Here is a 17,596-nt window from a genome sequence, read left to right on the forward strand (position 1 = left end):
AGACAGAGGTTGCTCTCCTGTTTTGTGATGAAACAAAGGTGTGGTTGAATATATTCTGCCACTGTGTCTTCTTATTGTCTTGGCCTTAAGCCTATATATGACATACAGGTTATAGAGCAAACAACACAATTATCACAACACACAAGTTGCAATATGGCTTTTTTTCCCTGGCTTGGCTTCCCCAGTGATTTTACCCACACACGGATACTGCTCATAGGTGGGCTGCAAGCTCACAATCGACCTCTCCATCTCATTTCCATACCCAAAACACATTTATCATCAGTTATTTAAGAACTGGGGTGTGTATATAAAGCACAATTGGAGGAAATCAGAAAACACAGATAATTCATTATCCCATAATTGTTTTAATAGTTTAAATGCAAATTCTGATCATGTCGAGCACTGTTTCAATCAAGTTTAACTAGGCATGGATAACTCAACATTGTCATTTCAACAGCATGTTCAGTGAATACAACATATAAAGGTACCAGAGTATATAATTAATTATTGAATTCCACAAGTCCTAATCATGGATCCAATTCCATAAATCTAGAGCAGGTATTCCCTAACTGGGAATGCCATCCGGGGTACGCCAAATAAAAATGTGATTAACTAATTTTTTTAATAATAAAAATGTATTTTCTTCACATTTTCAAACAGTCCATTTATATTTTCCAACGGGGCTATACATTTGGGTGAGTTTTTTTCCCTCGCCTGAGTAGCCACGTTTCACTGCCAAAAATAAAACTAAACCATCTCGTGTTCAGCGAAATAACAACACAATGTCAAATACAAGTAGCCTAGTCAAATAATTAACATCCAATCACATTCACCGTTACTCTCTCACAGGAATTCCACTAACGGTCCGTATGCAGCCAAATGTAGCTGCTGCTCATTCCGTTTGCTCGAAAATGGACAAATGGTTCAAAAAGTAAGGCTCGCGTCCATAGACACATACCAGCTCTACTTGTAGTAATACTACTACCAGCAGTACTACACCTGCAGCTGTCGACGACACAAGTTGTTCTGCTTCCACGAGCACAACATTGATTTGGGGTTCACGTATATTGGGAGTAGTGCTTTTCCTCAGCCACAGTGTGTTATATGTGCAAAAGTTATATCTCACAACTCGATGAAACCTTCACTCTTGTGCAGACAATTAGAAACAAAACATGCCAATTTAAAAAATAAGCCACGGGAGTTTTTTGAACGAGAATTAAGCTGACTTTTGAGTAGTAAGACATGTATAACAGCAACAGATACCATTAACCTCTCTAGGGTAGGGGACAGCATTTGGAATTTTGGATGAAAAGCATGCCCAAATTAAACTGCCTTATACTCAGGCCCAGAAGATAGGATATGCATATAATTGTTAGATTTGAATAGAAAACACTCTAAAGATTCCAAAACTGTTACAATAGTGTCTGTGAGTATAACAGAACTGATTTGGCAGGCGAAAACCTAAGAAAAATCCATTCAGGAAGTAGGATTTCCCCCCCTTTTTCTATTCAATGCCATTACAGTATCCATTGACTTAGGACTCAAATTGCAGTTCCTATGCCTTCCACTAGATGTCAGCAGTCTTTAGAAATGGTTTCAGGCTTGTATCCTGAAAAATGAGGGAGTAAGAGCAGTCTGAATGAGTTTACTCTGCCGTGTCACAGAGCTTTTTCAAGTGCACAACCGAGAGAGTGCCTTTCTTGTTTGCCTTCTATATTGACAACTTTATTGTCTGGTTGAAATATTAACGATTATTTAGGCTAAAAACAACCTGAGGATTGAATATAAACGTTTTTATGAACTTTACGGATACAATTTGGATTTTTCGTCTGCCTGTTGTGACTGCATTTGAGCCTGTGGATTACTGAAGAAAATACGCGAACAAAACAGAGGTTTTTGGATATAAAGAGAGACTTTATCGAACAAAAGGAACATTCACTGAATAAATGAATGTCTTCTGAGTGCAACCATATGAAGATCATCAAAGGTAAGTGATTCATTTTATCTCTATTTCTGACTTGTGTAACTCTTCTACTTGGCTGGTTACTGTTTGTAATGATTTGTCTGCTGGGCGATGTTCTCAAATAATCGTACGGTATGCTTTTGCCTTAAAGCATTTTAAAAATCTGACACCGTGGTTGGATTCACAAGAAGTTCATCTTTAAACCTATGTAAAATAGTTGTATCTTTTCTGAATTTTTATAATGAGTATTTCTGTATTTGAATTTGGCGCTCTGCAATCTCACTGGATGTTGGCCAGGTGGGAAGCATACCCTAGAGAGGTTAAGAAGAAGGCGCTAGAAGCGTCTTATATGGTGAGCTACCGAGTGGCTAGGACAGCTGCCGCAGATATGGCTGGGACAATGCTGGGGGAAAAGGCCAAAAAAGCTATACAGACAATTACTTCATCAATCAACATTGTTTCACGACACATGGACATGGCAGGAGATGTTTTCAAACAATTACTACTTCACATACAAGCCAGTGAATTCTATGCATTACATCTGAATGAGTCAACAGACATGGCGGGCCTGGCCCAGCTCCTGGTATTTGTCCGTTACATTTATGGGGGGTCAATTACAGAAGACATCCTCTTCTGCAAACCACTGGAAACCAGGACAACAGGAGATTATATTTGTAAAGTACTGGACAGCTTTGTGACATCAAATGAACTTTGGTGGTCAAGATGTGTTGGTATTTGTACTGATGGCGCAAAAGCCATGACAGGGAGACATAGTGGAGTGATAACGCGCATGCAAGCAGTTGCTCCCGACGCCACTTGGGTATACTGCAGCAATCACCGAGCCAAAGGAATGCCTGGCAGCTTGAAAGACGTTTTGGACACTACAGTGAAAATGGTTAACTTTGTTAAAGCAAGGCCCCTGAACTCTCGTGTATTTTCTGCACTATGCAATGATATGGACAGCGACCATGTAACGCTTTTAAAACATACAGAAATGCTGTGGTTATCAAGGGGCAAAGTATTAACACGTTTCTTGGAATTGAGAGATGAGCTTAATGTTTTCTTTACTGACCATAATTCTCACTTGTCTGACCGCAACTATATTCAATTTGCGGGACAAAATTGAGGCTATGATTAAGAAGTTGGAGCTCTTCTCTGACTGCATTAACAAGGACAACACCCAGGTCTTTCCATCATTGTATGATTTGTTTTGTGTGGAAATGAACTCAAGCTTACGGACAAAGTAAAATGTGATATAGCAAAGCACCGGAGTTGGGTGCGCAATTATGCAGGTACTTTCCCAAAACGGATGACACAAGCAACTGGATTCGTTATCCCTTTCATGCCTCCAGTCCACTTACCAATATCTGAACAAGAGGGTCTCATCGAAATTGCAACAAGCGGTTATGTGAAAATGTAATTTAATCAGAAGCCACTGCCAGATTTCTGGATTGGGCTGCGCTCAGTATCCTGCCTTAGCAAATCGCACTGTTAAGACACTGATGCTCTTTGCAACCACGTACCTATGTGAGAGTGGATTCTCGGCCCTCACTAGCATGAAAAATAAATAGACACAGACTGTGTGTAGACAGTTATTTAAGACTTGAGACTCTCTCCAATACAATCCACCATTGCATTGTTATGTGCATCCTTTCAAGCACACCCTTCTCATTAACCTGTGGTAAGTTATTCACAATTTTCGATGAACAAATCAAGTTTTATATGTAAGATGGATAAATAAAGTGCAAAATGATTTATTATTATTTGTGCCCTGGTCCTATAAGAGCTCTTTGTCACTTCCCACAAGCCGGGTTGTGACACAAACTCACACTCATTCTTATGTTTAAATAATGTATTGTATAGTGTGTGTGGCAGGCTTACAATGATGGCAACAAAAAAAAACATTTGAGAGTGTGCTGACCCTGGTGCTAGAGGGGTTACGCAGCTAGAGGTTGAATGTTTGAAGGGGTACGGAATATAAAACGTTTGGGAACCACTGATTTAGAGTATACAATACTGTATGTTTACATAACATTAGCAGCAATAAAACATTGCCAAAATACAAGCAGTGAGTGGGAAATGGTTGGTGTAGGCAATGAGGGGGGGAAAAAATAATATAGTTCACTTGCCCTTCCTAACCCCAACCTCATCAATCAATCTTTATTGAAACAAAGGTGAAGTACCTCTACATTGACAAAGAAAAAGATTTGAGAAGACCTTGGTGAATATTTCTGTTCTCATAAAAGCCTATAAAGTTCAAGGTCTTCAGCTAATCATCAGTTTTATTTCTGTGAAAATGAATTGACGCCATGGCGACTCTGAAACCAGGGTTATTGTAGCATTGTTGTGAGAATGCTGTGTTCTCCCCAGTACACCTCAGCCTTGTGCTGACTTTATCTGTAGAGTGCCATTGAGGCACTCTGATACAAACACATGTAGGAGTCACTCAGCAGCCTGCGGACAGGCTCTCTAGCCTGGGAGGGGTCAGCCCGCGCTAGCTCCTCCTCTGACTGAGACAGGAAGTCACCCACCTCAGGACAAGCCCTGATCTCTGGAATGTTGTAGCCACTCTGGTCATCACCTGAGGGGACTGAAGATTAGGGATCTGACAAGTGAAAGACAGATAAGACTAGACATTTACGTCAGGTTGCAGTGTTCTCTACATCAGGTTCAAAGACAAAGTAAGTCACTGGGTATCTAGTGACAAGTAAGACAAATAAATAACTTTACAAGGCAAGGAACAGTCTGCAATTGAACGGAACTATTATTTGTTCCGCACCTCAGAGGAAATGGATTTAGCGGTCTGTTCTTCCTTTTAGAATAATGTTGTACCAACCCGACATCCACTCAGTAGGTTTTGAAATAAACTTTTGATGGCAACAGACAAGATTCTTAGACAAAGATACAAAAGTATGTGGACACCCCTTCAAATGAGTGGATTCGATTATTTCAGCTACACCCGTTGTTGACAGGTGTATAAAATCGAGCACACAGCCATGCAATCTCCATAGACAAATATTTTCAGTAGAATGGCTGTACTGAAGAGCTAAGGGACTTTCAGCGTGGGACCGTCATAGGATGCCACCTTTCCAACAAGTCAGTTCTTCTAACACCCCCCCCCCCCCCCCCCCCCCCCGTCAACTGTTAAGTGCTGGAAGCAACAATGGCTCAGCTGCGAAAGTGGTAGGCCACACAAGCGCACAGAACGGGACCGCAGAGTGCTGAAGCACGTAGCTCGCAAAAATCATCTGTCCTCTGTTGGAACACTCACTACCGAGTTTCAAACTGCCTCTGGAAGCAACGTCAGCACAATAACTGCTCGTCGGGTGCTTCATGAAATGGATTTCCATGGCCGAGCAGCCGCACACAAGCCTAACATCCCCACGCTTGATGCCAAGCATCGGCTGGAGTGGTGTAAAACTCTCTGCCATTGGACTCTGGAGCAGTGGAAATGCGTTCTCTGAATTGATGAATCACGCTTCGCCATCTGGCAGTCCGACAGACAAATATGTATTTGGCAGATGCCAGGAGAACGCTACCTGCCCAAATGCATAGTGCCAACTGTAAAGTTTGGTGGAGGGGGAATAATGGTCTGGGGCTGTTTTTCATGGTTCGGGCTGGCCCCCTTAGTTACTGTGAAGGGAAATCTTAACGCTACAGCATTTAATGACATTCTAGACGATTCTGTTCTTCCAACTTTGTGGCAGCAGTTTTCCTGTTTCAGCATGACAATCCCCCCATGCAGACAGCGAGGTCCATACATAACTTATTTGTTGAGATCGGTGTGGAAGAACTTGACTGGCCTGCAGAGCCCTGACCTCAACTCCATCGAACACCTTTGTGATGAATTGGAACGTTGACTGTGAGCCAGGCCTAATCGCCCTCCTGTGGCTGAATGGAAGCAAGTCCCCGCAGCAATGTTCCAACATCTAGTGGAAAGCCTTCTCAGAGGAGTGGAGGCTGTTATACCAGCAAAGGGGGGACCAACTCCATATTGATGCCCATGATTTTGGAATGAGATGTTCGAAGAGCAGGTGTCCACATACTTTTGGTAATACATTGTAACTGTGTTCTTTGAGGTTAATCTCACCACATCTGTCTGCCATGCTGTCGAAGAAGAGCCAGGAGCGAGGGCCAGGGCCATACTTTACAAAGGACACATAGTGGCTGGTGTGGATACAGAGCACAGCGAACAACTGCATTTTGTGCCTGGGTACAGGGGCATCTGCTGGCACCTCCGCTGGCACTGCCAGGGCTTTAGGGCAGTGGCTCTGCCGAGAGGGATGAATGTGCACCTGTCACAAAGGGAGAAGTGGAGATGGAGGATTGGGAAGAGGGAAAGTAGAAAGGGAGATTCAGTTAGATAAACGAGACTAAATCAATATACTTGCAGGTAGAAAAGCTGTAGCTCAGTCATGCTGCTTAACTGTGTAGAGTGGGATCTGAAATGATTGACACCCTTGATAAAGATGAGCAAAAATGACGGCATTAAATAAATATTTCAAATACTGAGTTATATTGTATGCTAAAAAAAGCCAAATAGCCCCATAATGTCAAATATCCACCACCGTATTTTACAGTAGGTATGGGGTTATTTTCTTCTTATGCATTCTCATTTCGATGCTGAACCCACCACTGGTGTACGTGGCCAAAGAGCTCTAATTTCATGTCATCTGACCATAGCACCGGTTCCAATCCAAGTGCCAATGCCGTTTAGCAAACTCCTGGAGTTTACATTTGTTGGATGACATGAAAGTAAAGCTCTTTGGCCACACACACCAGTGGTGGGTTCAGCATCGAAATGAGAATGCATGAGCAGAAAAGAACTGCATACCTACTGTAAAATATGGTGGTGGATCTTTGATGTTATGGGGCTATTTTGCTTCCACTGGTCCTGGGGCCCTTGTTTAGGGCAGTCAGTAAGCGCAGATTAAGGATATCAAGGATCTGTAAAGATTTTGTATGGAGGAAGGGTCTAAGATCCCTCCCAATGTGTTCTCCAACTCATAAAACATTCTAGAAAAAGGCTCAATGCTGTTATCCTCGCAAGGTATGGAAAACAGGGATGTCAATCATTTTGACCCCTACATTTTTTGAGAGAAAAAAGTATTACTTGTTAAGCAACATTTCTCTGAGCAATTGTATCTGTGTAAAATAATATAATTTCATTTCTTTTCTCCATACAATATAGCTCAGTATTTATTTACATTATACAGTCATTTTTGCTCATCTTTATCAAGGGGTTGGCAGTACTTTCTGACCCTACTGTATACCTGTGTCTTGCAGGTAGTGCAATACTGTTTGATTCTTCCTGGCTGGAGCTTGCGGTCTTGTAGGCACTGGGGGCACTCGTACTCTGCCAAACGCCCACAGAGGAAGCATTCTCGGGGGGCTGATGGGAGAAGAAGGTGGAAAGGTGTCACTCAACCTGAAGACAGTTTAGCGAGTTACTGCATGGCCTTACTTTTATTCATAGGTATCAGTGGCAGATGTGCGATTATGCGATTGTGCTGAAACTCACAGTTGTATAGAAGATCTGTGATGTCAAATTCTGTTGAGGGGATAATGTAGGGGAACATCTTGTACTTCTTCCCAAACCTTGGCATGTGGACCATGAGGCAGGATGGGATCTGAGGGACATATTAGAGACATTAACGGTCCAATGGAGCCTTTTTGATCTGAATATCAAATCATTTCCGGGTAACAAATAAGTACTCTGCCTTACTGTGGTTGTTTTCAATTAAAATTGTTAATAATTTTGCTAGGACTATCTGGGGGTGGATTGAGTGGGGAGGGGGAAACAGAAAACGAGTTGTTATTGGTAGAGAGGTTTGGAACTCTATTTCTTATTGATCTATTAAGTCAATTTACTAAGCCAAAACTCCATCCCATCGAAACAGGCAGAATTTTCAGGCAGTCTTCTCAAACAGCTCTTACACTGAAAGGGCGTTATCATAATTTTCACAATTTCACAGTATTAGTCCAACTTCATAGTGTGGAAATATATATAAAACACAGGAAAATCATGTTTTTGACTCTGCACAGGGAATAAATATTAAAACAAAGTAATTGCCTTGTAAACAAACTGACTACTGGCCTTGTAAATATTGCTCCTTAGATAACCTTGCACAGTATCACCCACCTCCTCAAACTTGAGGCCACAAGACAGCAAGGAGATATCCAGGAGTTGCTGGACAGTGGGAGTCTGTGTCACCTGCTCCTTATCCAGAATAATCTGGAATGTGTAGGCATCCTGAGATGTGTCGTCATTCGACCTGAGGCCCAGAGAACAATCAGTCATGGCAGTGTCAAATAAGGTCTAACAGACACTCAGAATCCCAGAGAATGGAGATAAGAAGTGTGAGGAGGGGAAGCAAGGAGAAATAAGTGGTCTACAGCATAACATGCAAGGAAGAGAACATATATTGGTCAGGTCAACTAGAGAAAGGTGAACTGGTTCAAACCTGAGTTTAAGCAATGACTTCATGCAAAGCACCCGCTGTAGAAGGATTGTGATGAACTCTTCAGGGTCTGCATGGAGGCAGGATAACACCATTTAGGTGAATTTAGAGACACTGCAGCCATTTTAAAAATCCTAATTCAGACCCATAGAATCAGCACTCTGAGAAGTGTGTGTGCGTACCTTTCTCTTCTGTTACAAAGGTGTCACACCCGAGCTGCTTGCGGAAGTTCATTACGCTCTCAGCAGGCACAAAACCTTGTCTGTGGATAACACACACACTATTGTCACTCTTGGTGGCCACACACGAAAGATACACACTTTCACATAATACAAACACACATATATACCAGAACATACACTACCAATGTGGCAGAGTAATATCAGACATGCCTTACAACCACATAAAGGCTATTGTGTTTCAGTCTAGGTTGAATTACAATGTCATAACGCCCTTATTTGAAGACCAGCTGATAATACAGGCCTGCATGAGGGTCAAGAGGTTCTAGAAAACTGCAAGCACAGACAATGTTTATACCTGCGCAAACGGTTGACAATGTCTTTCTTCAGAGAGCGAGATATGCTCTTTTCTGTGCCATCTGGTTTGTGGCAAACACTGTCCAGGGTCATAGATGAGCAGAACAGACTGTGGAGAGAAGTAGTCCTTTACTACAATAAACTGGGCTCAATGAAAAACATGCCCAATAAATAGTGTCACATTTTCATACAATTATGAGAGTTAGGAACAGTGACCTACAGAAAAAACATTTGACCAGAGGGGATTGAGTTAAGTTTACCTGAAGAGAGTGGTGTCGAGGTAGCAGGAGTTATAGTGCCCCTGGATCCCCTTCATCTTGCCCACGAGCAAAGACAGGGCTTCCGACTCAGGGATAGGAGGGACATTCTCATCTGTTTCCTCCAATGGAATGACTTATATAAACCATACAAAAAACATTATGAAGTACTACTTATAATAGAAATACAACTGGTACATGTTTTATATCTGCTGTTGGTTGGTGTTTGATTCAATGTGTGTTTGGGTTAGGGTGGGAGCTGCAAACTAATGCTTATTAGGTCATGGCATTGTAATAATAGCCTATCTACACTGTTTATGTGTGTGTTAGTGGGATTAGGACCTATATAATTGGTGTCTAACCTGGGGGGATATCTGTTGCTTTGAGGGTCTCCTTTTCAGAGGGGGGACATAAGAACCTTCCATCTGGACTGCACTTTGTCAGGGGCACAAACAAGGCCCTGCCCCCTTTACAAGTGAAATACTGCTGGCCTCCATACGTCCCATCTGAGCAATTATTCACCTCATAATCCTGATGGCAAAACCACAAAAGAGTTGCTGAGGAATCAAAACTGATTGAGATATTTACATCTCAGGGGAGAATAAGAGGCCAGCTCAAGAACATTGCTTACACAGTTCACATCTTACACTCACCAGCTCAATTCCGGCCCAGTCGTTTTTATTTTCTGAAAGGACGCCCATCCAACGGATCACCCCGTATACAGTTATCCCAGTGTTGGATGTTACCTCCACCATGGATCCCACCTCAAAAGGGTGGTGTGACGGGCTTTGGGTTGGGGTTTGGGTGACATTCTGGTCTAAATGGTTTATACCTCTCACTTGTCGTCCACGAGATCCCATATTAGACATGGAGATGATAGGTGGCACCGCCTTTCTGTTTAGACCTGGGGGAGAAGAAGTTGAAGAGGGGTAAAAATGACACATCACATGGTTTCTCTCCTTGTCATGAGACTGACCTGTGGTAAACATGTCTGTTTATCTCCACAAGAGGTATGCAGAGAGCTCAGAGCATGTGATGGCGCTCTGCTGCTACATTCCAGAGCACCTCGGCCAGTTTTACCAGTTCTGTATAAGAACTGCTCTATGTCCCACTGTCTAGCCACAGGTGCTGCTCATTGCCATTCAATATTTCTAAGGGGGAGGGTGGGATCTTTTGCGTGTAGGGGCACCAATTCACAGCAAGTCCTACAGATTAACTTTGAAAGTGATGATAATCATTCAAAGAATTCTGTCTTCTTACATTTTAGTCATTTAGCAGGTGCTCTTATCCAGAGCAACTTACATTTTCATACTTTTTTTTTAACCAACAACCCTGGAGTTTCAAGTGCCATGCTTTACAAACTGAGCCACATGTGTCTTTGCAAAGCATGTTTAAAATGAGACCAAGCCACAGGATTCTGAAAGCTGATATTATTTTCCTGGTACCATTGCTCTGCTTTCTTTCAAGAAGATATGTACAGTATGTAGGCCAGGGATGGGCAACTTTGGCTTGTGGGTCTACATACCCCCACCTTGCGAGCAAAACATGTTAGCAGCCCCCCTCGTGACAGCAAAGAGAAACATTTTAAGATTTAAAGTATATTTCCTGCAATTCTACACATTTTGCCATGGGGCGGAGAGAAAACTGTGCAGTTTTACAGCAAATTTCCTGGAATTCTACACATTTTTCTATAGGGTGGAGGCAAATGTTTGATCATCAGTTATCATATTAAAAATGGCAATGGGCCCCACCCCGGTTGGTAATTCGACCATGCTTACTACAAGTTTAGATAGCTGTTCGCTAGACTAACTTACCAATCTAAAATAAATGAGCTGACATGGACTAATTGAGTGACTGCTGATGCACAACCACATTTCAAAACTGTACCTTGTGTATTTTACTATTCTAACTCTCAACAGTAAGTTGAGAACCTGATTGAGTCCCCCTCCCCAAAATAAATTGGCCGACGGTCCTACAAGAGGGGGGCTGCCAGTTGCCAGTTGCATCCCTGATGTAGGCTAGTGGGTTGTATAACTAGAAAAACCAGGTAAATGTGTCATATTTGGTAAACAAATACATGTAGGCCTATGTGCTTGCATACTAATCCATGAGAATACATGTAGGCCTATGTGCTTGCATACTAATCCATGAGAATACATGTAGGCCTATGTGCTTGCATACTAATCCATAAGAATACATGTAGGCCTATGTGCTTGCATACTAATCCATGAGAATACATGTAGGCCTATGTGCTTGCATACTAATCCATGAGAATACATGGGCATTGAACACCAGAAGGTAAACATACAGTACTAACCCTCTGAATAACTGTCTTTCCAGCGAGGGCCAATGCCTACAGAGTATGCTGGGACAACCTGGACAATGTCTGCTGCACTGAACAGGGAGAGAGGAGCTGGCTTCTTAGGGGACACTGTTTGATCAGAGTCCTGCTGAAATGGAAAGAAAACAGGACAATTACGCTAAATCAGTAAATCAAGTACACTCAATCCCATACAGTAGCTGCGCTAAGAATTTTTACTGGCGAGCTGGAAATACAACAAATTGCTTACGTGCAACTGCCAATTGCTCAGATAATGTTATCAAGTTTCAGATGTTACGTAAAAGTTAGGTGCTGTAACTAATCAGATAACATTTTGGATCTTCCCCTGAGAGGAACATTCTTGTCTCCTGCTGTCACTCATGTACTGTAAATCAATGAGAGGTTCAGGTGTACTTGACAGGTACAGCTCACAGTGTGACAACAATAGGCTAAAAGGTTTCTCTTATTGATAAGGGATCAAACAGACAGTTGAAATTCCTGATTATATGCTTATACTTTGGACAAAATGCTGGAAATCCATTCCCTACCATATTTGTAGAAGTTGCATACTCACCACAAACTCAACCTCAAAGCCCAGCATCAGCAGGTCCCCTTGGTTCTCCTTCTTACCGATCAGCATCAGGTTCCGAACCAGGCCTGGCTGGTGACCTTTCTTGTGCTTAACCACTACCAAGTCATCCTGAGACAGTACACAGATGGCTGAAAAGAGCTGGGGGTTACACAGGAGCTCCAGGCGTTTGCTGGAGGGGGACACGAAGAGCAGCAGCTGGGCCTGGTGTCGGGTGAGGGGGTACGTGTCCTCCCTCTTCACCATGTCCCCGCTCTTAGGATTCCCACTGCTGCCACCTCCGTACAACAGTCCCATCAGCTCTCCCTTATGCATCACTGCTTCCACACGGCCGATGCATCCTCTGGAGAAGCCTTTTCTCACCTTCCCCCGTGTCACTATGAAGAACTTTTCCTTCCCATCTCCTTTAAATTCCATTCCTCTTCTAATGTGAACAATGGTCCTTGTTGTGTGACTAGCAGGCACCCTGTCAGGGAAAGAAGTAAAGAATGTATTATTCTATCCTTGTGATTATTCACTTGTATTATGAGAATGTGAGGTCACAGTCATTCCATTGTGCTGTCACACTCAAAGCATGGCTTTAAAGGTTCTAATGTATAAATAAGTGACAGATAGGTAGTGGCAGAGGCATATCTCTGGGTAGAGGTGTACACAGATTTTGAAATCAATTCATTTTAGGATGTTTGTGTTGTCTTGTGAAACCACCCTAAAACATGGAATCATAAAAAAAACGTTGGGATATTTTTTATGCAGTTTTTAACGATAATTCAACATCCAGCTCAGTGATATCACCATAGTTTTGGGATATAGAATACTGGAATGGACCTTCTTATAATGGGATAAAAGGTCAACCATGGTCTGCCAGTACCGGCGCCGCAAAAAGTCAAGTAAACACTTTTCTGAGGATAACCTATCTCCACCTCCTACCGCATGTACAACCGGTAAAGTATTTGTAAATATAATTGTCTTTTTTTAGGTCCGACTTCGGTCAGACTGCTAACGTTAAACATTTCATTCTAGAGTTACCCTGACTATCTGCATTGACCCTATCTTGCACTGACTCTATACACACACAATATACAGACTCCACTGACACACACACTATAATCTTTATTCATATTGTTATCTATGCTGATGCCTGGTTACTTGACCCTGCGTCAATCACCTCGTACCAACTGGTACTCCATAGCTATATTTTTGTGTATTTTATTACTCTTGTGTTACTATTTAATTTTGTGTTATTATATTTTAACTGTGCATCGTTGGGAAGGGCTCATGACAAGCATTTCACGGTGCATGTGACAAATACAACTTTAAAAAAAAAAGATTTGTATCTGTCTGGAACCAACATCACATAGCAACTGGCAACAATATCTCTAACAATTATATTGTATTACACTGCCCACAGTCTAGTGTAAACCAATATCGAGTCGCCTACAGTAGTTGCATACGAAATTACTCCATTTAAATTGAGTCAATCTTACCGACCGTTTATACAAGTATCTGAAGAGCAGTTACTCCAAAGTACTACACATTCTTCAGATGACTGGAAGGTACAACTGAATCCTCGGCGACTGTAGCTCAGAATAAGGAAGTATTCCAACATAGATAGCCTAACTGGTATACTGTAGCACTGTGACCGAACACGCCCATTTCATACTGTCCTCTCCTCACTGAAAGGTGACCGAACACGCCCATTTCATACTGTCCTCTCCTCACTGAAAGTGACACTTCAGAATGAAGATTGCGATTGTTCTTCAAGAGAATTGTGACAGAGAAAGGGAATAGTAAACTTGTCCTCCACCATGAATGATTCAGTGCCCCCATCTGCCCAATTGAGACATCACATGTGACTAACACATTTCAGTTTGTACAGTATTTTGTATTTATTAGGGATCCACATTCGCTGCTGCCAAGGCAGCAACTACTCTTCCTTTAGTCCAAACACATTAAGGCACTTACCCTGTTTTATCTTTTGTTTTATATGTAATGTACCAACTTAACATTATTACATCACTACATATCTACAATACAAAAGGTAAAGAAAGGTATGTTTTATCTTTTGTTTTATATGTAATGTAACAATATTACAATGTACATGTGTGTAGAGTGAGTGTGTTAGCGCTCGTATGCGTGTGCCTGTACATGTGTGTGTCCCTTCACAGTCCCTGCTGTTCCATAAAGTGTATTAAAAAAATAAAAAATAAAAATAGCTTGCATCAGTTACCTGATGTGTAATAGAGTTCCATGTAGTCATGGCTCTATGTAGTACTGTGCGCCTCCCATAGGCTGTTCTGGACTTGGGGATTGTGAAGAGACCTCTGATGGCATGTCTTTGGGGTATGAATGGGTGTCTGAGCTGTGTGCTACAAGTTTAAACAGACAGCTCGGTACATTCAGCTTGTCAACCCTTCTTACAAAAAGCAAGTAGTAGTGAAGTCAATCTCTCTTCCACTTTGAGCCATGAGAGATTGACATTGTTAACTCCCCGAGTACTTTCAAGGGCCAGCCGTGCTGCCCTGTTCTGAGCCAATTGTAATTTTCCTAAGTCCCTCTTCGTGGCACCTGACCACACTACTGAACAGTAGTCCAGGTGTGACAAAACTAGGGCCTGTAGGACCTGCCTTGATGATAGTGTTGTTAAAAAGGCAGAGCAGTGCTTTATTATGGACATACAGTACTTCTCCACATCTTAGCTCCTGACGTATCAATATGTTTTGACCATGACAGTAACCTCAACATTATTCTTTACAAGATTTAGTTGATGTTTAGGGTTTAGTGAATGATTTGTCCCAAATACAATGATTTCAGTTTTTGAACTATTGCCCACCCATTCTGAAACTAACTGCAGATCTTTGTTAAGTGTTGCAGTCATTTCACTCGCTGTAGTAGCTGACGTGTAGTGTTGAGTCATCTGCATACATAGACACACTGGCTTAACTGAAAGCCAGTTACATGTTGTTAGTAAAGATTGAAAAAAGTAAGGGGCCTAAACAGCTGCCCTAGGAAATTCCTGATTCTACCTGGATTATGTTGTAGTAGCTTCCATTAAAGAACACCCTCTGTGTTCTGCTAGACAGGTAAGTCATTATCCACAATATAGCAGGGGGTGTAAAGCCATAACACATACGTTTTTCCAGCAGCAGACTATGATCGATAATGTCAAAAGCAGCACTGAAGTAAAAAAAAAAACAGCCCCCACAATCTTTTCATCATCAATTCCTCTCAGCCAATCATCAGTCATTTGTGTAAGTGCTGTGCTTGTTGAATGTCCTTCCCTATAAGCGTGCTTTAAGTCTGTTGTCAATTTGTTTACTGTAAAATAGCATTGTATCTGGTCAAACATATTTTTTTTTTACTACTGGTCGGTAACAGGCTGATTGTTTGGCTATTTGAGCCAGTAAAGGGGGCTTTACTATTATTGGGAAGCGGAATGACTTTTGCTTCCCTCCAGGCCTGAGGGCACACACTTTCTAGTAGGCTTAAATTGAAGAGAGAGCAAAATCGTCCACTATTATCTTCAGTAATTTTCCATCCAGGTTGTCAGACCCTGGTGGCTTGTTAATTACTCTAGCTCCTGCCTTGGGCCAATAAGTATAATTTTTTAAATGCGGGATGTCTATGGCAAGATGCATCATATGTTCTTGTCCAGTGATTTTTTTGTTGTTGTTGTTGAGTAACCACATTTCCATCGACAGTTTTTATGCGAGTAAAGTCATAGCACATACAAAAACATCATGACAGCTGTGATGGAAACAGGAAGTTTCACAACAATTTTATAAATGCTGACAGATTATTTGTTTGTTCGGCGTGGTGGGATCCGGTCAAATGAATTAGTTGAAGTCAGAAGTTTACATACACCTTAGCAAAATACATTTAATCCCAGTAAAAATTCCCTGTATTAGGTCAGTTAGGATCACCACTTTATTTTAAGAATGTGAAATGACAGAATAATAGTAGAGAGAATGATTTATTTCAGCTTTTATTTCTTCACATTCCCAGTGGGTCAGAAGTTTACATACACTCAATTAGAATTTGGTAGCATTGCCTTTAAATTTTTTAACTTGGGTCAAATGATTTGTGTAGCCTTCCACAAGCTTCTCACAATACGTTGGGTGAATTCTGGCCCATTCCTCCAGACAGAGCTGGTGTAACTGAGTCAGGTCTATAGGCCTCTTTGCTCGCACACGCTTTTTCAGTTCTGCCCACAAATTTTCTATAGGATTGAGGTCAGGGCTTTGTGATGGCCACTCCAATACCTTGACTTTGTTGTCCTTAGGCCATTTTGCCACAACTTTGGAAGTATGCTTGGGGTCATTGTCCATTTGGAAGACCCATTTGCAACCAAGCTTTAACTTCTGACTGATGTCTTGAGATGTTGCTTCAATATATCTACAGTGCCTTGCGAAAGTATTTGGCCCCCTTGAACTTTGCGACCTTTTGCCACATTTCAGGCTTCAAACATAAAGATATAAAACTGTATTTTTTTGTGAAGAATCAACAACAAGTGGGACACAATCATGAAGTGGAACGACATTTATTGGATATTTCAAACTTTTTTAACAAATCAAAAACTGAAGAATTGGGCGTGCAAAATTATTCAGCCCCTTTACTTTCAGTGCAGCAAACTCTCTCCAGAAGTTCAGTGAGGATCTCTGAATGATCCAATGTTGACCTAAATGACTAATGATGATAAATACAATCCACCTGTGTGTAATCAAGTCTCCGTATAAATGCACCTGCACTGTGATAGTCTCAGAGGTCCGTTAAAAGCACAGAGAGCATCATGAAGAACAAGGAACACACCAGGCAGGTCCGAGATACTGTTGTGAAGAAGTTTAAAGCCGGATTTGGATACAAAAAGATTTCCCAAGCTTTAAACATCCCAAGGAGCACTGTGCAAGCGATAATATTGAAATGGAAGGAGTATCAGACCACTGCAAATCTACCAAGACCTGGCCGTCCCTCTAAACTTTCAGCTCATACAAGGAGAAGACTGATCAGAGATGCAGCCAAGAGGCCCATGATCACTCTGGATGAACTGCAGAGATCTACAGCTGAGGTGGGAGACTCTGTCCATAGGACAACAATCAGTCGTATATTGCACAAATCTGGCCTTTATGGAAGAGTGGCCATTTCTTAAAGATATCCATAAAAAGTGTTGTTTAAAGTTTGCCACAAGCCACCTGGGAGACACACCAAACATGTGGAAGAAGGTGCTCTGGTCAGATGAAACCAAAATTGAACTTTTTGGCAACAATGCAAAACGTTATGTTTGGCGTAAAAGCAACACAGCTCATCACCCTGAACACACCATCCCCACTGTCAAACATGGTGGTGGCAGCATCATGGTTTGGGCCTGCTTTTCTTCAGCAGGGACAGGGAAGATGGTTAAAATTGATGGGAAGATGGATGGAGCCAAATACAGGACCATTCTGGAAGAAAACCTGATGGAGTCTGCAAAAGACCT

At 41.9% G+C, this 17,596-nt stretch overlaps 1 protein-coding gene across 3 annotated transcripts; it reads right to left on the minus strand.

The window, feature by feature from the left end:
- Window positions 1–369: 369 nt before the first annotated feature.
- Window positions 370–13,703, minus strand: LOC115145607 (ubiquitin carboxyl-terminal hydrolase CYLD-like). 3 transcript variants are annotated; one of them, XM_065000038.1, is made up of 14 exons: window positions 13,615–13,703; window positions 12,112–12,592; window positions 11,535–11,664; window positions 9,871–10,121; window positions 9,580–9,748; window positions 9,221–9,353; window positions 8,962–9,069; window positions 8,607–8,686; window positions 8,428–8,494; window positions 8,106–8,238; window positions 7,485–7,593; window positions 7,237–7,355; window positions 6,054–6,258; window positions 370–4,544 (listed from the first exon to the last, which is right to left on the minus strand). In XM_065000038.1, exons 2-14 carry the CDS (start codon window positions 12,541–12,543, stop codon window positions 4,357–4,359), a joined length of 2,124 nt encoding a protein of 707 aa, XP_064856110.1. In that variant the 5' UTR covers window positions 12,544–12,592; window positions 13,615–13,703; the 3' UTR covers window positions 370–4,356. The 3 variants fall into 3 exon arrangements, with proteins under 3 accessions (XP_064856110.1, XP_064856105.1, XP_064856111.1); XM_065000033.1 differs by having other exon boundaries at window positions 11,535–11,667; XM_065000039.1 differs by having other exon boundaries at window positions 4,457–4,568; window positions 11,535–11,667.
- Between the last annotated feature and the right edge of the window lie 3,893 nt (window positions 13,704–17,596).

The sequence above is a fragment of the Oncorhynchus nerka genome, linkage group LG2 (genome assembly GCF_034236695.1).
Source record: "Oncorhynchus nerka isolate Pitt River linkage group LG2, Oner_Uvic_2.0, whole genome shotgun sequence".
NCBI lineage: Eukaryota > Metazoa > Chordata > Actinopteri > Salmoniformes > Salmonidae > Oncorhynchus > Oncorhynchus nerka.

Excerpts from the sequence above, each read along its gene's own strand:
- LOC115145607 (XM_065000033.1), bottom strand. The coding sequence starts at position 12,543 with ATGGAATTTAAAGGAGATGGGAAGGAAAAGTTCTTCATAGTGACACGG. Across the intron at positions 11,668-12,111 it reads GCTTTGAGGTTGAGTTTGTG|CAGGACTCTGATCAAACAGT; the intron begins GTGAGTATGCAA and ends TTTCCATTTCAG. Across the intron at positions 4,545-6,053 it reads CAGCATGGCAGACAGATGTG|GTGATGACCAGAGTGGCTAC; the intron begins GTGAGATTAACC and ends CAGTCCCCTCAG.